This window comes from Hyaena hyaena, unplaced genomic scaffold (genome assembly GCF_003009895.1).
Source record: "Hyaena hyaena isolate Hyena2069 unplaced genomic scaffold, ASM300989v1 scaffold_427, whole genome shotgun sequence".
Lineage (NCBI taxonomy): Eukaryota > Metazoa > Chordata > Mammalia > Carnivora > Hyaenidae > Hyaena > Hyaena hyaena.
In genome coordinates this window covers 475,969-500,436 of record NW_024081064.1, presented here as the reverse complement: position 1 = coordinate 500,436, position 24,468 = coordinate 475,969, and the positions used below count along the sequence as shown (strand labels likewise).

Sequence of the window (24,468 nt, the reverse complement as noted above, 5' to 3'; positions counted from 1 at the left end):
TTTTTAATGTTTTATTTATTTCTAGGAGAGAGAGAGACAGTGTGAGCAGGGGAGGGTCAGAGAGAGAGGGAGTCACAGACTGAAACAGGCTCCAGGCTCTGAGCTGGCAGTCAGCACAGAGCCCGACGCGGGGCTCGAACCCACGAACTGCGAGATCATGACCTAAGCGAAAGTCGGACGCTTAACCGACTAAGCCACCCAGGCGCCCCATCAGTTAGCTTTGACAGAGATATACATCCACGGATCCACCACCACAGTCAAGATGGAATATTTCTGTCACCCAAAAGTTCTCTCCCACCCCTTGGCAGTAAATCCCTCCCTGTACGTCATTCCTGCGGCAACCGCTGACCCACCTTCTATCACTAAAGAGCAATTTGTATTTTTCTAGACTTTTATATAAATGGAATCGTATAGTAGGTACTCTGTCATATCAGGCTTCTCTCAGCTCGCGCATCCATCCCTATCATTTTATCAGCGGTCCTTTTTACTGCCAAGTGGAATTCTCTTGTATGGGTGTATCAGTTTGCTTATCTATTAACTGCTCATGGAAAGTTGGGGTGGTTTCCAGTTTGGGGCTATTATAAGTGAAGCTGCCCATGACTATCCTGAAACAAGTATTTGTTCGGTTCTATATTTTCATTTCTCTTAGTAAATAGGAGTGTAATTGCTACGTGGTATGCTGCGTGAGTGTGGAAGCTTCCAATAAGTTGGCCAACTATCTCTGACTAGCAGTGTACAGACCTTCTCTTGCTTCCTTGTCAGTCTTTCCCATTTCAGGGATTGCGGTGCATGTACAGTGGGGTCTGATGGCTAAGGATGTTGAGCATCTTTTCATGGATTTGAATATTGAATATCTCCTTTTGTGAGGGGTCTGTTCAGATCCTTTGCCCACTTGATGATGATGATGATGATGATGATGATGAAGGAAAAGGAGAAGTGGTGGTGGTGGTGGTGGTAGTAGTAGTACTAGTAGTAGTTCTAGTTCTTTGTATATTCTGGGGTGATTTTCTCTCCTTCCAAATTTTTCTGTGTTCCAAGAAATTTTTGCCTACTCTAAAGTTGCAGAATGTTTCTCCCACAGACTCTTAACAGTTTCATACTTTCGGGGCACCTGGCCAGCTCAGTCGGTGGCATGTGTGATTCTTGATCTCTGGGTCATGAGTTTGAGTCCCACGTTGGGTGCAGAGATTACTTAAAAAATAAATAAAACCTTCACACTTTGCTTCTACTCTTACGTCTGTGATCCCTTTTAAGTTCATTCTTGTGTGTGGTATGAGGTAAGGTTTCATCCTTTATTTTCGTGATGTGGACTGTGGTGTTTTAGCACAGTTTATGGAAAAACCATTCCTTTCCGGCTACACTGGTTTTGGACCTGTGACTGGTAATCAGCCGGCCGTGTAGGTCCGGCTGATTTCTCTGGGATCTGGGTTCTGCTCCATCCATGGCTGTGTCTGTCGTGTTACCAAGAACACCGTCTCCTGCTTCCGTGGGCTTTGTAGCAGTGTTTGGATCTTGGAAGTGCAAGCCCTCCAACCTTTTCTTTTTCAAAATTGTTCTGGCTATTCTAGGCTCTTTGTATTCCCATTCCCATTTCAACTTTGCAATCACCTCATCAGTTGCTACAGAAAAAAAAAAAGTCTGCCGGCATTTTGACCAGGATTGTGTCCAATTTATAGGTCAGTTTTGGGGAAATTGACATCTTAACAATATTGAGTCCTCTGGTCCGTGAGCATAGCGTCTCCCTGTTTATTTAGGTCTTCTTTAGTTTCTCTGAAGAGTGGTCTGTAGTTTCCAGTGTTTAGATGTTGCACATAACTGTATTAAATTTCTTCCTCAGTATCTCATGCTTTTGAATACTGTTGTGAAGGGAATTTTCCTTTAAATTTCATTTTTAATTGTTTATTGCTTTTTATAAATGTTTATGTATTTTGGAGAAAGACCAAGTATGTAAATGGGGGAGAGGCAGAGAGGGGGACAGAGGGTCTGAAGTGGGCTCCACACTGACAGCAGCAAGCCTGATATGGGGCTCGAACTCATGAGCTGTGAAATCACGACCTGAGCTGAAGTCGGACGCTCAACCGACTGAGCCCCCCAGGCATCCTCAATTGTTTATTGCTAATGTATAAAAATATTATTAACTTTCTTAACCTTACATTCTGTGACTTTACTGAATTCACATCTTAGTCCTCATAGAGTACTTAGGAATTTCCACATATATGATCACATTATCTGTGAATAATACAGCTTTACAGCTTCCTTTCCAGTGTGTATGCATCCCTCCCTTCCTTCCTTCCTTCCTTCCTTCCTTCCTTTTCTATACTGCAATTACTAGCACCTCCATCACAAAAGTAGTGAGAGTAGTGAGAGTAGTAAAAGTAGTGAGTGAGCATCCTTGTCTTGATCTTGACCTTATGGGGAAAGTATTCAGCCTTTTGCCATTAGGAATGATTTTAGGTAGAGGTTTTGAGTAGATATCCTAAATCAGTTTAAGTGAGTTACCTTCTATTTGTCGTTTTCTGAAGGTTTTTTTTTTTCATAAGACTTTTATTTTTAATTTTTTTAATGTTTTTTTTATTTTTTTATTTATTTCTAGGAGAGAGAGAGAGAGAGAGAGAGAGACAGCGTGAGCAGGGGAGGGTCAGAGAGAGAGGGAGTCACAGACTCTGAAACAGGCTCCAGGCTCTGAGCTGGCAGTCAGCACAGAGCCCGACGTGGGGCTCGAACCCATGAACAGCGAGATCATGACCTAAGCGAAAGTCGGACACTTAACCGACTAAGCCACCCAGGCGCCCCTCTGAAGGTTTTTTATCATACAGTAATGCTGAATTTTGTCAAGTGATTTTGTCATATCTGTATTTTTGCCTGTCTTCACTTAATATGGTGAATTACATTGATTTTTAAAAGAAATATTACATGAACCTGCATTCCTGGGATAAACCCTACTTGGTCATGATGTATTTTTTAAAAATATGTGGTTAATTCTAGTTGCTACTAATTTGTTAAGGATTTTGAATCTGTGTTCATGAGGATTACTGGCTTATACTATTTTCTTGTGTTGTCTTTGTCTTATTTTGATGTGAGATTAATATTGGACTCAAAAAAAAAATAAGTGGAGAAACCCTCTGCCGTCCTGTACTTTCTGAGTGTCTGTGTAGGAGCACTGTACTCTCTTCCCTGGTGTTTGATGGAATTCACCAGTGAAGACACCTGGACCCAGGGCTATCCAGGTATTCTGTTTCTTCTTCATTCACTTTTGTGACTTTTTTCTTTCAAGAAATTTGCTCCTTTCATCTAAGTTGTCAAATGTGCTGGCCTGAAATTGAACTTAGCATTATTTCATTATTTCTTATTTCTTATTTATTTATTAAATTTCATTTGTCTTTCATTTTTCTTTCTCTTTCTTTCTTTATCTCTTTCCCCCTGTCTCCCTCCCTCTTCCTTTTCTTTTTTCTTTTCTCTTTCTTTTCTTTCTCTTTTTCTCTCTTTCTCTCTTTCTTTCTTCCTCATTGTTTTTCTCTCCTATTGATCTGACTACCAATCTGGTATCATTACTGTGCAGTTTGAAGAACTCACTTTAACATTGCTTGTAGTGCAGTTTCCTTGGTGGTGGACTATCTCAGTTTTTGTTTATCAAAAAAGTCTTTATTTTGCCTTCAGTTTTCCCATGTCAGCCCCTTTTTGAAAATGCCTTTATGGAAGTATAATAGACAGACATTAAACTGCATATTTGAAGTATACACCTTGATAAGTTTTGATATATGTATACATCCATAGAACCATCACCACAGTCAAGTTAAGTAATGCATCCATCATCTTCAGACATTTTTGTGTTCCTTTGTAATTTCTTTTCCCTTCCCTCCATACTTATCTTTTGGCCACCACCGGTCTGTTTCCTGTCATTACAAATTAGTTTCCATTTTCTAGAATTTTTGTGTAAATATAGCCATATGGTGTGTACTCTTTTTGTGTGTGGCTTTTCCTCCCATTCAGCATAATTATTTAGAGATTGAGCCATGTTACTGTTTATACAAATATTAGCTTATTCCATCCTATCGATAAGTAGGACTCCGCAGTAAGGACATACCACAGTTTATCTGTTTACTGTTGATGGAGGTTGAGTTGCTTCCAGCTTTTGGTTATTACAAATGAAGTTACGATGAACATTCATGTACTTGCCTTTTTGTGAACACATGTCATCAGTTCTTTGGGTGTGACGGACTACGTCGTGCCCCCCTTCACATGTTGAAGCCCTAACCCCTAATATGACTGTATAGGATCTTTAAAGAGATAGTTAAGGTTAAATGAGGTCATAAAGATCAGGGCCTAATCCAGTAGGACGGATGTCTTTAAAAGAAAAGGAAGTGACACCAGAGCTTGCTCTGTGCTGCACAGAGTAAAGGCCACATGGGGACCCAGCAAGAAGTCAGAGTCTTTGTTCCAAGGAGAGAGACTCCACTAGAAACCAACCGTGCTGATACCTTGGTCTTAGACTTCCAGCTCCACAAGTGTGAGATAACAGATGTCTGTTGTTGAAGCCACCCACCTGGTGGCACTTTTTTATGGCAGCCTGAGCAGACTAAGACATTGGATAAATATCTAGGCTTAGAATGACTGGATCATGCGCTGGCGTATGTTTAACTTTTAAAGAAACTTCCAGTTTTCCAAATGGTTGCCCTATTTTACCATCCCACGAACACTGTGTGAGGGTCCCGTTGCTCTGCTTCGTAGCCGCCACTTGCTACGATCAACCTTTTAACTTTAGCCATTCTGAAGTGAGTGTAGTGGCATCTCACTGTGGTTTTAATTTGCATTTCCTGAATGACTAATGATGTTCAGCATCTTTTCATAAAGTTCTTTGTTGTCTGTATACATAGATTTTTTTGGATGAAATGTCTGTTCAAATTTTTTGCCTATTTTTTGGAAGAGCACATTTAAAAATTTTTGATAGTTTAATTTCTCAGTGTTTTTCTTTTCTGATCATGCTGTTGATATCATATCTAAGCAAACTTTGCCTAATCTAAGGTAACAAAGATTTCCTTCTGTGTTTACTTTCAGAGTTTGTATGGCTTGGGGCTTTATATTAGTCTGTGGTCCATTTCATATTCATTTTTGTACATGGTACAATGGTATGGATGGAAATTCATGGTTTTGCATGTGGATTTTCAGTATTTCTGCAACATTTGTTGAAAACAATGCCCATGCCTTATAACTGTGGAAAAATAGTTGACTAAATATGTATAGGTCTATGTTTGTAATGTCTCTTCTCTTCCATTGCTTTCTTTGTCTATCTTTACACCAATACCCCATTGTTTTCTTATTGGAATCTTACTCATTATTTTCATTGTAATCTTATGAGTCTTGAAATCAGGTAGTATAAGTCTTCCAATTTTTTTCTTTTTCAAAATTGTTTTGACTGTTCTAGGTTTTTTGCACTTACATTTGAATTTTACAATCACTTTGTCAATTTTCTCCCAAAAAAAGTCCTGCTTGAACTTTGAACAATATTGTATTTGATCTACCGATCAATTTTGGAGGATAATTGAATTCGTAACAGTTTTGAGTCTTCCAATCTATGAGCATAGTATACTTCTCCATTTATTTAAATCTCATTTAATTCTCTCACTAATGTCTTGTAGTTTTCACTCGATAGCTCTTCCACATTGTTATTAGGTTAATCCCTAAGTATGTATATTTTTATGCTGTTGTAAGTAGTATTTTAAAAATTTCAATTTCTGGGGTGCCTGGGTGGCTCAGTTGTTTAAGTGTCTGACTTTGGCTCAGGTCCCGGTCTCACAGTTTGTGAGTTTGAGCCCTGCATTGGCGTCTCTGATGTCAGCACAGAGCCTGCTTTGGATTCTCTGTCCCCCTCTCTCTGCCCCTCCCTTGCTCTCTCTCACTCTCTCTTTCAAAATAAATAAAGTTTCAGTTTCTGATGGTATATTGTTAGCATATAGAAATACACTGATACTTGTGTATTCACCTTGAATTCTGTAACCCTAAGCCATTTATTCTGGTTGCTTCTTTGTAGATATTGTTGTATTTTCTGCAAAGATGATCATGTCATCAGTGAATAAAGGCAGCTTTAATTCTTCTTTTCCAATCAAGATGCCATTTCTTCCTCCCTTGCACCCTGCCTTCTTTCCTTCCTTCCAGCTTATTGTGTTGGCTTAAACCTCGAGACGGATGTGGTGAGGGTGGACATCTTTGCCTTGTTCTCAGTTTTAGAGGGAAAGCATTCATTTTTTTTCACAGTTACATATGTTAGCTATGTGTTTTTGTAGATGCCCCTGTGAATTTGAGGACATTACCTTTTGTTTCTAGTTTGTTGAGAGTCGTTATTATGAATGAATATTGGATTTTGTCCCTTGCGTTCCTCACATCTATTGAAAGGACATGTTGTTCTTATTTACTCACGTAATATAATGGATTTTCTCAATAGGTTTTTCAGATCTTAAAAAAACCTTGCGTTCTTGGGATAAGCTCCCCTTGATCATGGTGTACTATCCTCTTTATATAATTTGGGATTCTGTCAGCTAAAGTGTGTTCAGAATTTTCACCTCTGTGTTCAAAGGGATACTCTTCTGTACTTTTCTGGTAATATCTTTGTCTTGTTTGGGTATCAGGGCAGTGCTGGCCTTACATAATGAATTGGGGACTGTCCTTTCTCCCCAGTTTTCTGGAAGAGTTTGTTTAGCATTGCTTTTATTTCTTCTGTAATATTTGCTAGAATTGACTAGTGAAGTCATCTTAGACTGAACTTTTCTTTTGGGGAAGACCTAAGCCTCAAATAAGATTTATTTAGTAAGTAATACGGTTATTACAAGTGTTCTTTTTCTCTGAGTGACCTTTGGAAGTTTGTGGCCTTCAGGAAGATTTTTCTTTGATCAAGGTTATCTAATTTTTTGGCACACATTTTTTCATAATACTTATGTTATTACGTATACTGTGTAGTGATGTTACCTCACTTCTCTCATTCCTGATACTGGTAATTTGTGTTTTTTTCTCAGTTCCCTCTGATCAGCTATCTGGAGGCTTATTAATTTTGTTGACCTTTTCAAAGTACCAGATTTTTGTTTCATTGATTTTTCTGTTTCTTTTTTCCTTTTAAAAAAGTAATGATTTCTTATCTTAATTATTTCCTTCTGCTTAAACTTTGGACTTAATTTTATCTTATTTTTTAAGTTTCTTAAAGTGGAAGTTGAGATTTTTAGTTTTTTTTCTAACATAGATGTTCAGTGCTAAGGGAATCCCCCCTTACCCAAGACCCCCAGCAGGTGCCTGAAACCATGGGTAGCCCCGAACCCTGTACTTAGCACATACTGTACTTACACACCTATGTTAAAGTTTCATTTATTCATTTATATGTTAGGCACGGGTAATAGATTAATGGACCTAATAATAAAATAAAACACTTGTAACCATGTAACATAACAATATAATGAGTTACGTGAACGTGGTCCTTCTCTCTCAAAATATCTTATTCTACTGTACTTACCCTTCTTTCCTTGTGACGATGTGAGGTGATAAAATCCCCGCGCAGTGAGATGGAGCGAAGTGAGTGACGTGGGAGCTGTGACGCAGGGAGAGGCCACTGTTGACCTTCTGACGAACCGTTGGCTCCAGACCACGGTTACCGACCACAGGTGGCTGAAGCTCTGGAAAGCGAAACCTCGGACGAGGGGAGGGGAGGACTGTGAATTTCACTCTGGGCTCTGCAGCTACGTTACACAACTATTGCTGTATTGTGTTTTCACTTTTATTCAGTTAACAATACTTGCTAATTACCTTTTTTATTTCTTCTTGGTCCATGGATTATATAGGTGCGCCATTTAGATTCTACATACTTGGGAGTTCTCCAGATATCTCGTATTGATTTTTAAAGCTCTGTTGTGGCACAGAACATACATTGTATGTTTGAGTCCTTTTAAGTTTACTGAGACTTGCTTGACGTCCTAGAATGTGGTCTATCTCAGTAAGTGTCCTGTGTGTAATTGAAAAGAATGTTTCTTCTGCTGCTGTTGGGAGTAATGCTCTATACATCTCAACTGGACCGAGTTGGTAAACAGTGTTATTCAAGGCTTCTGTATCCTTTCTGATATTTCTGTCCATTTGTTGCCTTCATTAAGAGCAGCTGGTTGAAATTTGTGACCAGAAGAGTGAATGTAGTGAATGTCTTATTTCCTTTTTAAGTTCTATTTGTTTTCTTTCATTTATTTTGAGGCCCTGTTATTAGGTGAATAACTGTTTAGGATTGTTATATTTTCCTGATGAATTGGTTCTTTAATCATAATGAAAAGACTCTCTTTATCCCTGGTAACATTCTTTTTCTGAAATCTACTCTGCTTGTCATTAACCTAGGCATTCCTGGTTTACTTTGATGACTACCGCGGGATGCGTCTTTTTCCGTGTGTTTTACTTTAGACCTCTGTGTGTCTTTATATTTAAAATGTGTTTCTTGTAGACAGCCCTATGGTTGGATCTTGATGTTTTAGTTTAATTCCGTATAATAATCTTTTCCTTTGAACCGGTGTATTTATCCTCTTTTAATTTAATGCAATCATCGGTATGGTTGGGTTTAAATTTGCCATCTTGCCATTGTTTTTCTTTCTTACATCTATTCTCTTTTCTCATTTTTTTGGTTTTGTTTTAACCTTCCTCTTTTCCCTCGAATTAACTTAGTGTTGATTTCACCTCATATGTTTTGTGCTTTTTAAATTTTTTTATTTAAAAAAATTATTATTTTATTTTATATTTTTGAGAGAGAGAGATAGAGCGAGCAAGAGTGAGCAGGAGAGGGGCAGAGAGAGAGAGTGAGAGAGAGAATCTCAAGCAGGCTACACGCCGTTAGCACAGAGCCCGATGTGAGGCTTGAACTCATGAACCGTGAGATCACGACCTGAGCTGAAATCAAGAGTCAGGCACCTAACTGACTGAGCCACCCAGGCACCCCTGTTCTTTTTGCTTTTTTGATCTTTGGATTAGTGTTGTGGTTTATTTTTAGTGGTTGCTTAGAGTGTGTAGTAAACGTCTTTGTCTTATCTGCCTGTGGTCACGTCCTGTTGTACCCTTTTTGTACTGAATAAACATTTCACAGTATGCAGATTTCCCGTTTTTCCCCTTATTAATCTTTGTGCTATTGTTGGCATACATTTTATTTCTACATAAATTACAGTCCCCACAACACACTGCTACTATTTTTGTTGGAAACAGCAAATTATTTTTAAAATATTTTAATAATAGAAAAGTATGTCCTGTTTCCCCCCCACATTTAACTGTTTCCATTGCTTTTCAATCTTTTGTGTAGATTCCCGTCAGTATCATTTTCTTCTTGCCTTAAGGACTTAACATTTCTGTTTTCTTTTTCTTTTTTTTTTTAATTTTTTTTTAATGTTTTTATTTATTTCTAGGAGAGAGAGAGAGACAGCGTGAGCAGGGGAGGGTCAGAGAGAGAGGGAGTCATAGACTGAAACAGGCTCCAGGCTCTGAGCTGGCAGTCAGCACAGAGCCCGACACTGGGCTCGAACCCACGAACCGCAAGATCATGACCTGAGCGAAAGTCGGACTCTCAACCGACTAAGCCACCCAGGCGCCCCATTAACATTTCTGTTTTCAACGGTCATGCATATTTCGAGGAACTTAGTTGGAGAAAAATGGCGTCTTGTGTTGACCCAAGCCTGTGCCGTTTCTGGTGCTCTCCCTTCGTTTCCTGAAGTTCCGACTTTTCCTCTGCTGTCACTACTCTTTAGTGTAAAAACTGCCTTCATCCTACCTTCATTCCTGGGGATATTTTTGTGCCTGTAACGCTCTGGGCCAGCGCTCCTCCTCAGCTCTCTCGCTGCGCCCACGGCCTCCACAGGATTGACAGGGAGTCTGCACAGTTTCGGACTGCTGTCTGGTGTTGCTTCATTTTTCTCCCCAGGGGGTTTCAAGGTTTGTCCTTTGAACTTTTCAGCAGCGTGATTGCGATGTTGTGTCAGGGCTTGATTTTCCTTGGTTTTGTCTTCTCTGTGACTTGCAGGGCCTCTTGACTGTAAGTTTATGCCTTCTACCAAACCTGGGCCCTCTCGGTCAACAGTATATGCATTGTTTTTTGCTCTGCCATCTCCCCCCTCCCCTTTAGGAGCCCACATGACAAAAATACTTAGGTCCCTAAGGGTCTATAATTTTCTTCTTCAGATTGTATCATTTCTGTTGATCTGTCTTCCAGTTCACAGAGTCTTTCTCACTTCATTTTGTTATAGAGTTTCTTCTTTATTTTTTCCCAGTTCTAAATTTTCTATTTAAAATAGTACGTAGTTTCTATTCACTGTTGCGGCCATCTATCCATTCATTTCCAGAGTGTTTGTGTTTATGTTATTGAGGATTATCTTAATAGCTGTTAATTATATCTGATAATTCCAACATCTGGGTCACTTCGGGACTGGTCTCTATCATTTCTCTTTTGTCGTACTTACTATTTACATTTTCCTGGTTCTTTATATGTCAAATAGTTTCGGAATATATCCCACATATTTTGAATAGTATAAGATCCTGGAGCCTATTACAGTCCTATGAGAATAGCAGTTTGTCTTAAAAGGCAGCCACACCTGTTAGATTCAGTTTGCAAGTTCTTTCTCTCTTTCACTGGGCAGCGCTTTCATTTTCACTGCAAGGTTCGAACTCTCTGTGATGCTGGGCCACAAAGGGGTTACTTTCAGATTCGGGCAGTGGCTATATGGTGTTCCACTTCTCAGAGCTTCAGCTGTGCCTCTGTGGCTGGGTTCCGTGGGTGCATGGCTTCGAAGTTGTCCTGGGGTGCATGCCCCTTCACACAAAGAACGAGAGGACTCTCTGCTCTCTCCTCTTGTGAATCTCTCCCACACTGCCTGGCTTCCTGGGTCCTCCTTTCCTGGTTCTTCTGCCCAGAGAAATGGCTTTGTCTCAGACTACTAGCCTTCTGTCTTGTCACAGCCATCTGTAACTAGGATCCCTTTCAAGGCAAAGTACCCGGAGAAAAGAGAGGAAAAAGGTAATGTGGATTTTCCTTAGCATTTTTATAATAAAGGCCCTTTTCCCCAGCTCTTCTACTCAGATGTTTGCCCCCTGGGTTTTAGGTACTTGTACTGCACACCCAGTGCACGGGAGCCCTGCTGTTGGGGCTGGCATTGGGCCAGGGCAGGAGAGCAAATGGAGACATTGGGAAATGTCCCCCATATTCTCTGGCTTACCAGGGCCCATTTGCTTGTTCCTTCGACTAGAATGACAGATTTATATTGGAATTTTTACTCTTTGTGCCCACTGTGTAGTTCCATTTTTTCAAGAAGTCCATTATCAAAGTTAGGAGTTAAGAGACAGCAAACGGCAACCCCCATCCCTATGCCCTACAAACCTAGGACCTTACTTATTTCCCTCCCCAACCCACTTGTTGTTATTTACTCTTTAAGGCCTTTAGGTAGGTGCTTCTTGAATTTGTTCCAGAGCTTTTCATTGTAATTGGTGGGAGAGAGTAAGAGGTCATAGTGGGCTTACTCCATTTGGGGTTAAAACTAGTTTTCATCTTCAGATCTAGTCTTTTTTTCTCACGGGTATACTGTGAATACTTTCAGTTGCTATGTCTTGTAGTTCACTAGCTTTTTGCAGTGTCTCACCTGTTAATACATCTAACATATTTTTCATCTCGAACACTGTGTCTTTTAGGCCTACATCCTCCACATCTCTACTAACCATATCACTCTTTCCTCTACCTTCTTAAACGTATGCCAGATGGTTACAGTCACCATTGTGGGGCTGACATCTGTCATCCGTGTCACTTCTGCTTAGCTGGGTTTGGAGACCATAATCTGAGTGATGTGCTTGCTCCTTGGTTCTAGGCTCCTTCTGCGGACAGAGCTAGGAAATGTTTTTATTATTAAGAAAAAATACATTAGGGGCTCCTGGCTGGCTCAGTCGGTAGAGCATGCGACTCTTAATCTTGGGGTTGTGAGTTCAGACCCCATGTTGGGCATACTGATTACTTAAAATCTTGAAAAAGAAAACCAAGAAAAAAAAGAGAGAGAAAATATGTATCATTGTGTATACTGACTTTCCTAATTCAAATTTAGGATTACAGAACTTTTCTTTAATGTCTTTGGTTTTCTCTATTTTCTCTTTTTTATACTGGAAGTTTTTATTTCTATCTACGTTCACACAGTTTTTTTTGGCTTATGTGAATGCTAGCTGTGCAGTGACTGAAGGCTGTTTAATATTTCTTGTGGTTCTTTCTGTCCACAGTGTGTGTCTAGTGCATGTCTAAATTACTGATTTTTCTGTTCAGAACATATATTCATCTAAGGATGTGCCATTAAATTACTTTGCCTTTAATGTTTCCTAAAATAAATCCTATTTGTATGGCTAAGAGACCGGTTCAATACATGGTTAGTTTTATCAGCTTAATTTTGCTTTCACATTTTATTTATTTTTTATTTTTTAAATGTTTTATTTATTTTTGAGAGAGAGAGAGAGACAGCATGAGCAGGGGAGGGTCAGAGAGAGAGGGAGACACAGAATCCGAAACAGGCTCCAGGCTCTGAGCTGTCAGCACAGAGCCCAACGCGGGGCTCTAACTGATGAACCATGAGATCATGACCTGAACTGAAGTCATACGCTTAACTGACTGAGTCACCCAGGCGCCCCTGCTTTCACATTTTAGAGACTGCTTTCAATTAATTTTGTTGCATAATTTTATAAAACACATACATGGCACTAGAGAAGCGGTTGGAAAGCTATAGCTGGTGGGCCTGATCTGGCCTGCCGCCGGTTTTGTATGGTTCTGGAGCTGAGAACTTTTCTACATTCTGAAATGGCTGTAGCACACACACGTGTGCACATGCATGCAGACATGCACACAGAAGAGCGTGCAGCAGTGACCCTGAAGTACTTACTGTCTGGCCCTTTACAGAAACCCCCGAAGTCCCACCTCTCCTCCCGTCTCCTCCACTCTGTTCTCCTCCTCTGTTTATTCATTTATTTACTTCTGGTTTAACTTTCTGCTGCTTTTAATGGATGGACACACACACACACACACACACACACACGTTGCCATCACCTCTTCCATTGATTTTGCACACGTTTTCCCCACCACCTGGCTCTTTGTACTGGGCAGTATATCTTGGATGCCGCTCCGTAGCTGGGCAGGTGGACAGGCCTCAGTCTCTGCGGCCCGAGGCATCCTGGAGCATGGATGTGCTAAGACTTACTCCGCCGATCCTCTCTGGATGTACATTTGGGTTATTTCCAGTGTTTCATTTTTCTAAGTATTGCTGCTTTCAGTGCGGTGTATTCACATCTCTGTGGGGTTTGCCAGCGTACCCCTGGGACCGTCCCTACAAGTTGGCTTGCCAGGTCATGCGTACTGCTGAGACACAAGGCGTGTGGTATTTTGCTTGGTGTTGCCCCAGGGATTGTACCATTTTGTGCTTCTGTCAGCAGCGCGCACAGTCAGCTTGTGCCCCACAGCCGCCTAACGGGGCGTGTTGTCAAACTGGGACTTTGGTAATTTGATAGGTTAAGAAATGGTATCTCTGTGTGATTTGAATTTGCATGCTCATTAGGAGCAAGATCAAAGGACCAATTACATTTCCTTTCATATGAATACATTTCACTTTTCTTGCTTTTTATTTTTTTCTGTAGACGTGCTGAGTCTTTCTCATCTGTTCTGAGAACCTGTGTGTTAGGGATAGTAACCTTTGCCTCTAAGATAAGTCACAAATATTCCTCCTGATTGTCTTTTTCACTTACTTATTTACTTGTTTTTTGTGCCATACAATAGTTTTTAAAATTATTATTATTTTTGTGTAGCCAGCTTAACCCATTTTTTTCTCATTGCTTCTAGCCTCAGAGTCATGACTGGGAAAGATTCCGCAGCCCCAGGTTGTAGAAAAACTTAACCATGTCTTCTCTTCGATGTTCTTCATGTAAATTTCTGATCCTTTTTAAATTTATCAACAGGGCACTTCTGGTGTACACCGTGCCCTGTGATTGGCTACTTGCGTGGATTCGGTGTACACCGTGCCCGGTGATTGGCTACTTGCATGGATTCGGTGTACACCCTGCCCGGTGATTGGCTACTTGCGTGGATTCGGTGTACACCGTGCCCGGTGATTGGCTACTTGCGTGGATTCGGTGTACACCGTGCCCGGTGATTGGCTACTTGCGTGGATTCGGTGGACACCGTGCCCTGTGATTGGCTACTTGCGTGGATTCGGTGGACACCGTGCCCGGTGATTGGCTAGTTGCGTGGATTTAAGCTGCAGAAACAGGCCCTTTGCTCACCTCTCCCGCAGGCCTTTATGCATAGACTCCTGACACCTTAGCATTTGCAGAGACCCAGATGTTTCTTTTCAAGGAGAAGGGACTTGTCCAAGGAGCCAGAGCTCCGTGCTGGGGCCTCGAGTCCCTGCTGGCCCTGGAGCAGACGGCTTGTGCGCCTCTGGGGCGTGTCGGCCTCCGGGCCAGGCCCGCTGCCTTTGTCTGCTCCCAAGCTGTGGGCCCTGTGTCGTCCCCCACTTACAGTTATGGAGGCCGAAGCAGGGGTGGGGGGCGGCTTTCCCAGGACCGCAGAGGCAGCAGCAGGCCATTAGGCTGGACACCGAGGTGTCTGCCGGGGACCTTGGGCCCTCTCCCTGGGCAGGAAGGCCTCTTTTGGCCTCCACAGGCCAGCGGTGACGTGGCATTGAGCACAGCGCTGTGCTTCTGCCCCCCCAGCTACCACCACCACCATGGTCTCAGAGTCCCGAGGGAGTCAGGTCTCCTTTGTCTCCAAGTCCAGGGCCAGAGGCGGACCCTGCGAATCAGTGGTGGCAGCTTCACATGTGCTGTCTCTGCCCCAAGTGCCGGGTATTGCTGAGAGCCAGAGACCTCAAAGTGCCTACTTTGCACACTTTCCCTTTGTGCATGAATCCACTTGTGTATCCACTCATTCACTTAGCTGGCCATTAATTCATACACATAGGTAATGCCTGCAGCGTGCAGATCCAGCACTGCCCAAGGGCCACCCCGGAATGCGCCAGATGCACCGTCCTGTGGAGCAGGCAGGTGGCTGAGGGAGCATGGGGCCCCGCAGGACCAGAGCAGTGTCTCCCCTTGCCTGTCCTCAGGATTGGGTGCAGAGGAGTGGTGGGTGGGGTCAGGCAGCCAGTGCACCATGGTTCTCCGTGTCTCTGACTCCAGTACCCCGGTCCTCCATGTCTCTGACTCCAGTGCACCCTGGTCCTGTGTGTCTCTGACTCTAGCACTCCGGTCCTTCGTGTCTCTGGGCTCCAGCACCCGGTCCTCCATGTCTTTGGGCTCCAGTGCACCCCGATCCCCTGTGTCTCTGACTCCAGCACCCCGGTCCTCTGTGTCTGACTCCAGCACCCCAGTCCTGTGTGTCTCTGGGCTCCAGTGCACCCTGGTCCTCCATGTCTCTGACTCCAGCACCCCGGTCCTCCGTGTCTCTGGGCTCCAGCACCCCAGTCCTGCGTGTCTCTGACTCCAGCACCCCGGTCCTGCGTGTCTCTGGGCTCCAGCACCCCAGTCCTGCGTGTCTCTGACTCCAGCACCCCGGTCCTCTATGTCTCTGGGCTCCAGCACCCCAGTCCTGCGTGTCTCTGACTCCAGCACCCCGGTCCTCTATGTCTCTGGGCTCCAGCACCCCAGTCCTGCGTGTCTCTGATTCCAGCACCCCAGTCCTCCATGTCTCTGACCCAGTGCACCCCACTCCTCTGTGACTCTGGGCTCCAGTGAGCCCCAGCCCCCTATCTCTCTGAGCTCCAGCCGCACACTCAGAGGCAGAGGTTAGCTCCTGTCTGTCCAGTCCTCCTGTGGTGATGGCCAAAAGCCCAGGCCAGGAGAGGGTCACTAGCTGGGCTAGGACCTGAGCCTAGCCTGTGCCCCAGCCCCACACACTTGGGAAGTGGCAGGGACGCGAGGAGGGGAAATCTGTGCTTTGGATGAACCACAGTCAGCCCAGAGTTTCCCGGGTCTGTCTGGTGGACCAGGCAGTTGTGGGATTTCAGGGGGGTCCGGTGATTTTCATCATCCCTGAATGTGCCGTGGTGCAGCTCCCGTCTGCCACTTGCCCCAGGGCCAGAAGCCTTCAGTCCAGGATCTGCTGGCCTGACAGAGGCCCCCGGTCCCCAGAAAAGTCCGAGCGAGGCTCCCTTCTGGACCCTGCTGGGCAGGCCCCTGGGGGGGACGTAGCAGCTGGCAGTGTACGGTGGCTGTAAAACCCCCCAGCCAGACACACAGATGGATGCTCTGCTCTTTGCCGGGGCAGGAGCGGCTATGAAGGCGAGCAAATCACACTCGGCAGCCATCACTTCAAAGGTCAGCCTTCTACTCGCAGCAGCGTGACTGGCAGGGATGGCCCGGAACACGGCTTGTTTCCCGGCCATTCGGTTTTATGGCGCCCTAATGAATGGGGCCATTTCCATCCATTCTCAGGAAAGGAACAGGACAGTGGTTTTCATTCTCCTGGAAAGTTCGCCTGGGAGGCAGGTGTATCGGTGGGCACCCAGGTCCTCGTGTCGCAGGCAGGCTGAGGGCCCCCTGCACCTTGCTCCTTCCCGGCCTTCAGGCCGCCCTCTGGGCCGTCATCACGAGGTATTTATGTGGAACCCGGGCCAGTGGCTGCCACTTCAGGGGCGCTCAGCAGGCGGCAAGGAGGGCCCTCTTCTTCCTCCATCCTTGCCCGGGTCAGCGTGTTCCCCAGGCCCCTGTGGGGCCGCCGTGCTGTGGCTGGAGGGGGGCTGCAGTGGGAAGGCCCTGCCCGGGGGCTGGGAACCGCCAGCATCCGTGAGTGCCCTGGGGGCCACTCCCATGGGCCCCCTCGTGCCCCTGCCACCAGGGACGACGGGCTGCCCAGTGCATGGGCCACTTCCAGGGACAGGAGTCGGCCCAGACTACTCTTCTCTTGGCATTTGCTGCCCCCCCCCACCCCTGGATTCCCTGCTCCTCCCCCGAATGGTGGGGATGCAGAGGGCTTTGGGAAAAGGGGAAGGAAGGTGTTGAGGACCCATGTGGCCTTGGCAAAGAGAGGCCTGGGGTGGCTGGTGGGGTGGGTGTTGAAGTGAGGGATGACTGTCACCCAAGCTGGGGTGGGAGGAGCAGGGAAGAGGTGGCTCCAGAGCTGGGATTATGGGGCACCGCTCCCTCCCCTTCCCGCTCCCTCCCAGCAAAGCCGATTCCAAACCTGGCCTTGGGGTGGTGCTGTTGTGAGTTGGGATGAGCGGATACTGGAGACCGTGAGGGTGGGCGCGCAGGCCCCCCCAGACCCCAGGCTCGCACTGGGCAGGCGGCCCCTCTGGCTGGGGGCATGGGGACTCCCTCCCTCCGTGTCCACACTCTGGGAGGCTCAGGGCTGGGGGCAGCCACGCGCCAGCTTTCTGCCGTGGGTTCAGAGGCCTGCAGGGCTGCCCTCTCCACCACTCTTGGGGCCTCAAGGGGCTCACCCTGCAGTCACCTTCCCCGGGAGCTGCTTCTGAAGAGGCTCAGAGAAGAACAGCCCTTTGTCCTCCCCCCTCCCCCAGAAAGCTGTCCCCAAATTTATGGAGGTAGGAAGTGACCAATAGGAGATTGGATTGTGAGCCCAAGGGGAGCAGCAGGGACAGGGAGAAGCCCACCACCCTGACAGTGGGGCTTGGAGCAAATCCCTGTACCTCTGAGCCTCAGTGTTCCTCATCTGGAGAATGGATCTCAGAACTGCCTGAGCTGACTTTATAGAATGCTGCACGTAACGTGAATTTGAAAGAGGATGATAAAACTTTGAAGGCTGCAAACTCCACTTTTAAAAAAAATGTCAAGACTTATTTCACAGCCAGCAGGCGCAGGGACCACAGAACCCTGTTTATGCTGTGGCCACATGGTGGCGCCCGGGGAGCTGGTAAACAGTCCCGCCGGGCCCTGCAGGAAGGCCTGAGGCCGCGTTGTACTGGCCGCTTGCTGAATGTTGCAATCTGAATATTGCAATTTAAAGTTGTGAGGTCTGTGTGTTTGTTAAGTGGAGATACCTGTTAGTCTTGATACTGGGACCCGCCCCCAACCCAGACCAGTTGCTCTGGAATGGAAGGGACTGCTAAAATGCTGTGGAGGAAACAGAACTGCTGATCCTCGATCACGTTGTTTACTGACAGGAGGCTGTGAAACGTTGGCCATGATGCTAGGAAGTAAGAAGTGTCTTTAAAGCTAATCTGCGTACTGAGGTTCTGCCTTTACGGTCTCCAAGAGCTCCGGCTTTTCCACAATATAGTTACCACTCCAGAGAGAGCAGGCTGGGGCTTTGTGGGCTATGAATTACCTGCCGTCTTTAGAAGCAAGACCCTCAGGGGCTCCCGGGTGGGTCAGTCAGTTAGGCCCCCAACTTCGGCTGAGGTCATGATCTTGTGATTCTTGAGTTCGAGCCCCACGTCGGGCTCTGTGCTGACAGCTCAGAGCCTGGAGCCTGCTTCTGTGTCTCCCTCTCTCTCTCTCTGCCCCTCCCCGGCTCGTGCTCTGTCTTTTTCTCTCTCGGAAGTAAATAAAACATTAAAAAAAAAAGAAGAAGAGGCGAGACACTGTCACAACATGTGGCCTGGTATCAACAGCCATCATTGATGTCTTTTAGGTGCCCTTGGGCAGCAGGCCCTTCCCTAAGCTCACTTTCGTCAGGCACCAGCTGCCCTGTAGGGACCAGTGTGATCAGAGAGATCACCACGCATCCCTGGGTGGCCAGTGGATGGTGACCATGCGCCACTAGATGTGGGGAGGGCCCGTGACAGGGAGGACTGACTGTGGGCAGGGGCCACGAGGCGCGGCTGTGGGAGGTATCTCCTAGCAGCCCAGCACGGCCCTCGCCAAACCTGTCTGCCGTCCGGGCTTTGGGTGGCCCTCCCCGTGGGTGCCTGCCCACCAGCCTGACCGGCGCCTGCTCTTGCAGGTGGTGAGGAGCTACAAGGCGACCATCCAGCAGACCTTGGACATCCTCTTCCTCCAGGAAGGCTCTGAGTTTTTGAGCAGCACGGATGCTTCGAGCCGGGACTCTGCTGACCGCACCATTATTGCCTGGGATTTCCGGAGCTCTGCCAAAATCTCCAACCAGATTTTCCATGTGAGAAACCCCATGTGGCATCGCTTTTCAGTTTGTGTCTGCTGCAGGACGTATCCAGGTAGCCCCAGGCGGCCGGGGGTTGCAGGTCACTTCCCGCAGGAGATGGCCCTGTGGGCAGGATATTTTGAGACCGTCCCAGTACCTGGAACGCCTGGGCAGGGGTTGGGGGGGGCGGGGAGATGAGCGCAAGTCCCAATCTGCCCGGAAAGCCTCCCAGAGGCTCCAGATCCGGCACTTCCATACCTCTCCTACGCGTCCCTTGCTTGGCATGGCACCCACAGGGGAAGGGCGTGGAGGGGCCACCTGTCCAGATCGATGGAGGACAGCCACACGACCCAAGCAGTCCTGCCTTCCCTCCGCCACCCCAGCCAGCCCACGGGTTTCTGCCCGGCCTTGGCTCAGTGCTTTTGGCAGGAGCTGTGACTTGGAAGTTCAAGCTGGGACCTGAGGTTAGACCTGGTGTTGAAGTCCTGGATTCCTGGATTCACCACTCACAAGCTGAGGACCCTGGTCCCATTATTTAGCCTTTTTGATTCTTGTTTTCTTCTTAGGAAATTGAGGATGAGAATATATTTATCTCAGAGTGGTTTTGAGAATTGAAGGAGATAATGCTTATAAAGGGTCTAGCACAGTGCCAGGCACAAGAGGTGCTCCATAAATGCATTGCCTGCCATCACCACCACCATTAGCATCTTCAGCATCACCACCATCGTCACCAGCATCACCACCACCACCATCCCCACTGTCACCACCACCACCGTCCCCACTGTCACCATCACCACCATCACCACCTCCATCACCACTGTCACCATCACCACCGTCTCCACTGTCACCACCACCACCGTCCCCACTGTCACCATCACCACCATCACCACCTCCATCACCACTGTCACCATCACCATCACCACTGTCACCATCACCATCCCCACTGTCACCATCCCCACTGTCACCATCACTACCACCACCACTGTCACCACCACCATTATCATTAGCATCGTCAGCATCACCACCATTATTAACATTGCCATTGCCACCATCACCATCACCATTGTGACCACCACCACCACCACCACCACCATCACCATCATCACCTTTTAAGATTTCAAGTAAGCCATAGCTAATCTCCTCGGTGCTCCCCCCACCAAATTTAAGAATATATATCAGGTGCACAGCTGTACCTTCTCCCCCTCCCTGCATGTCCTGTTCTCGGAGGGTTCTAAGGGGCCCCGAGCACACCAGCCTCTACGCCTTCGCTGCAGGTTCTGGCGCAGCCCGCTGGGAAGCACAGGCCCTGGGAGGGGCTGCACGGGCCTGTCGGCCACCCCGGCCTTCTGCGTCCAGCAGCCGGTGCGGAGCAGGCACACGGGGGAGGTGCACGGGGGCCGCGTGGCCGGCCACGGGCCCTCCTCCAAACCACACCACTCGCTCTGAGCGGGGAGCAGGCGCTCTGCTCGTAGAACATGCCCGGACGCTCGTTCCCGGCCAGCGCAGCCTCCAGGCCGCTGATGCAGCTGAATTCCAGCCGCCCCCGCTTGGCTCTCCAAGTTTGGGCTCTTGCAGACAGCGTGGCTTCAGGACAACACTTAGATGCAGTTGAGAAGGGAGTTTTTAGGGGTGTTTCCCTGTGATGCAGCCCGCTCGGCGGTGACAGCTCCTTGCCTTGTGGTTTGAGCACTCTGTTCCCGCCGTTATCTTCTCCCCTGGCCATGGCGTCCACAGCCAGTGGGCGCACGGGCCGCGGGGTGGGGGTGGGGGTGGGCAGGCTGGGGCTGCCCCGGGAGCTCCCTGGGGCGGCGGGAGACAGGCGTGCAGACTTGCTGCCTGTCGCTGTGTGGCCAAGTACCACAGACTTTGTGGCTTAGAAATGAGCGCATTCTCTGTTCTGGAGGCCAGATGTCTGTGACGAGTCTCCCTGGGCGGAAATCAGAGTTGTCGGGGCGCACTGCTCCTGGGGGCTCCGGGGCGAGTCTGCCCCTTCCTCCTCATGCTGGCAGCCTCAGGTCCCTGCCACCTTCTCCGTGAGGGTGCTCTCCTGCTGCCTTCCTCTTAAAGGACGCGTGTGAGTGCGCTTTAGGGTGCTAACTGGGGATGCTGTCCCGCCTCAAGATGCTTAACTTAATTCTATCTGCAGAGACACCCTGTCCGTGTTCCTGCCACAGAAGGAGACACAGGCCCCAGGCACCCACTACATGGGTGGTAGCGTGGGGGCATTTTCCCGTCCACCCCTAGGGCCATGTACCAAGGGATGCCAGGAAGGGCAGGAAAACAGATCACCCCCCAGAGCCTCCAGAAGGAATGCTGCTCGGCTGACAACCTTGATTTCAGCCCAGTGAGACCTGTGTCAGACATGTGTTTAGTTTTAAGCCACTACATTTGTGGCATTTAGTTAAGCAGCCGCAGGAACCTGGTGCAGACCTGTAAGCGTGGGCCTCGGGGTGCAAGGCTCCAGGACTGTGGTGCTGGGGGATGTGTCTGGGGGGCAGAAGGCCAGCGGGGAGCTTTTCCCAGCCTCCCCTTGGCCTGTTTCTCAGGAGAGGTACACGTGCCCCAGCCTGGCCTTGCACCCGCGGGAGCCGGTGTTCCTTGCACAGACCAACGGCAACTACCTGGCCCTTTTCTCCGCCGTGCGGCCATACCGGATGAGCAGACGGCGGCGCTACGAGGGGCACGAGGTACCCTGCCCACCCCACTTGCCCTCCCCCCCGGGGCCCCCCCCCCGGTCCCCGTGGAGCTCCGGCCCCAGAGCCTCCCCACAGACAGCAGCAGCCATGGACGGGGCGGGGGGTGCGGCGCAGACTGCACAGACCCTCTTTCTGGGAGGATTCTGTTTTCTGTTTCCCGGGTGGCCACATGCCACGTGGCCGGTGGTCACCAAAGGCCCTGGGCCACATCGGACCCTGCCTCTAGCCCCCGGGGCCGGGAAGGAAAGGTTTTCCCTCACTTGTTGGCTCGCAGGGGTGTGTCATGGGGGTGAGGGAGGGCAGACAGGACAGAACAGGGGTGGGGGCCGGTCTGCATCTGTCCCCTTTCCCCACTGAGGCCCGCCCCACGGGGGCAGAAGGGGCCGAGGACTCGGTGGCTGTCGGCGAGGCCAGGCACCATCAACTGTGCCACGGCTTCGGGAGACAAGACCCACCCTAGGACCAGCCTTCTGCACGGAGCCCGGCCTTGGCTCTGGGGGTGTCGGGGCCCCTGCCCTGAGCCTCAGGCCTCCCCTCTGTGGAATGGGCACAAGGGCCCCGCCTCACGGGCGGCCTGGAGGAGCAGCTGTGGCGTGGCCCGCTCACCCTGTGTGTCGGCCTCTGCAGGTGGAAGGCTACGCGGTGGGCTGCGAGTGCTCCCCGGACGGCGACCTGCTGGTGACGGGCAGCGCCGACGGCCGCGTCCTGCTCTACAGCTTCCGCACTGCCAGCCGGGCACGCACGCTGCCGGGGCACGCACAGGCCTGCGTCGGTGCCACCTTCCACCCTGTGCTGCCCTCTGTCCTCGCCACCTGCTCCTGGGAGGGCGACATTAAGATCTGGCACTGAGCTTCCTGGTGCAGAGCCTTCCGGATACCGGCCAGGCCTCAGGCGCCCGTTTGCTCCAGGGGCGGGGGGTGGGGGTGTGTGTGTGAGTAACTGCTGAGGTTGCCTCTGTGACCCGAGCTGGGTAGAAGGGGCCTCTACCACCCTCTGAGCCTCAGTTTCCTTATCTGTAAAGTGGGGACAGAGATGTGTCTGCCTCGGGGCTGTGAGGACTCCGTTAGGTGAAAGCGCCTGGCCGCTTGCTGCCGATGTTCAATAAACATGAGTGTCCTGCTGCTTCTCAGGGTGTTTCAGTGACAAGTATGTGCTGGCAGCTTCGTCGCACCCTCGCAGTCCCGGGCCTTCTGGAGTTGACACAGGACCAGGGGGAGCTTGAGATGGGGCAGCCCTCTCTGCTGACCCTGACGATGGGTGCCTGGGGTCCCACGGGGGCCCCCGGGTCTCAGGCCTGCCCTCAGGAACTCCGCACTGCAGCACGACAGTCCCCGCCGGTGCCATGGGGCCCAGGCTCCCTCCTGTCCCCACCAGGATGGCCCACAGAGTCCCCGCCTAGAGGGAAGGAGGGCTGTTCCTGAGGACCCCTGCCAAGCCGGGCGGTGGGGGGGGGGGGGGGGGAGGGTGGGTCCACCAGACCCTACCAGGGAGGCGGAGGGGCCTCTCCAAGAGCCAAGAACCCAAGGATCCCCTGAACGGCAGGTATCACGTCAGGGGAGGGGCGTCCCTGTGGCCTTGGAGGGCTTCCTGGCAGAAGCAGACAGTGAGCTGGTGAGGCAGGCATCCCCAGCAGAGGACTCGGTGAGGAGGTACAGAGGCCCTGAGGACGGGGCCTGGGGCGGGGGGCCAGCGGAGTAGGAACCACCGGTGCCCAGCTTTGCCTCTCCAGAACCCGGCTTCCAGGCCTGCTCTGCCGTCGGCACAGCTGAGACCTTGGGAGTCATCTCTCCTCTCTGAGTCGGAACCCCCAGCCTGCAGGCTTGCTGTATGGCTCCAAGGAGCCCACATCTGTGCTGGGTGCCAGTACCCCGGGGGTTCCCTTCCCTGGAAGGGTGTCTGGAGCTTGCGGAGGACTCGTGCGTACATGTCTATTTCAGGTGTCTCATGCTCAGGGGGTCCACGAATTGGGTGTTCCGGGCAGAGGAAAGGGCAGTGCAAAGGCCCTGAGGTAGGGCTGATCCTGAGGTCTGACTCCTTTTCAAGCCTTCCTCCCTGTCCCCACTGGCCCACCCTGCATTCAGTGTAGACCCTCCCCACCCTCACCCTTGGGCAGGTAGTGGGTGCTGAGCGGATGCAGCACCTGCTGTAACTGGACTGGGGCTGGGGGGACGCTGAGGCTGAGAGTGGGGGCAGGAGCTGCGGAGATCACGATCTTCTGGTGAAAGACGTGAGCGCCCAGACTCATGCAGGACACGGGGGCCCAGTGACTGCTGCCACGCAGGGTGTGGGCGGAGCTCAGGTTGGGAGCGCCTTCTCTTTTTAGGCTCAGGAATGTCTGGTCTGGTGAAAAGAAAGACAATCACAGCCCACGCTCAGCAGGCCCGTCCCCTGCAGAAGTGGAAACCCCCCACTGGCCTGAGCAGAGCAGTGGGGAGCAGGGGCACGTCCGTTGAGATCCTTGCGCAGGTGACGGACGCGCCTCCCTCACCCCTCGTGTGGCTGCCCGGCGAGCCTCTCACCCACCCTCCTCACCCCCCACCCCTACATGAGTTCCCTGCTCCGTGTGGGAAGCCTGCCCTCCGTCACTTTCTCTGTGAAATGAAGCCTCCCCATATCACCCTCATCCCTGATGGGCTAACGGCTCCGCTGTGCTCCCATGGCATGGTGCCTCAGGGCCTTTGCTCCCGCTGCCCCCTCTGCTGCGTC

At 49.3% G+C, this 24,468-nt stretch overlaps 1 protein-coding gene across 10 annotated transcripts in view; it reads left to right on the top strand.

Annotated features, from left to right (window-relative positions):
* WDR25 (WD repeat domain 25) overlaps positions 1-22,891 on the top strand; it is a 138,723-nt gene extending 115,832 nt beyond the window's left edge. For 9 of the 10 annotated variants that reach the window (XM_039252953.1, XM_039252952.1, XM_039252949.1 and 6 more), the window contains 3 exons: positions 18,911-19,081; positions 21,613-21,753; positions 22,390-22,611. In XM_039252953.1, the coding sequence (XP_039108884.1) occupies positions 18,911-19,081; positions 21,613-21,753; positions 22,390-22,611 (534 nt within the window). Of the gene's footprint in view, positions 1-18,910; positions 19,082-21,612; positions 21,754-22,389 lie in introns of all 10 variants that reach the window. The other variant, XM_039252954.1, reaches the window with a different exon arrangement.
* The last annotated feature ends 1,577 nt before the right edge of the window (positions 22,892-24,468 follow it).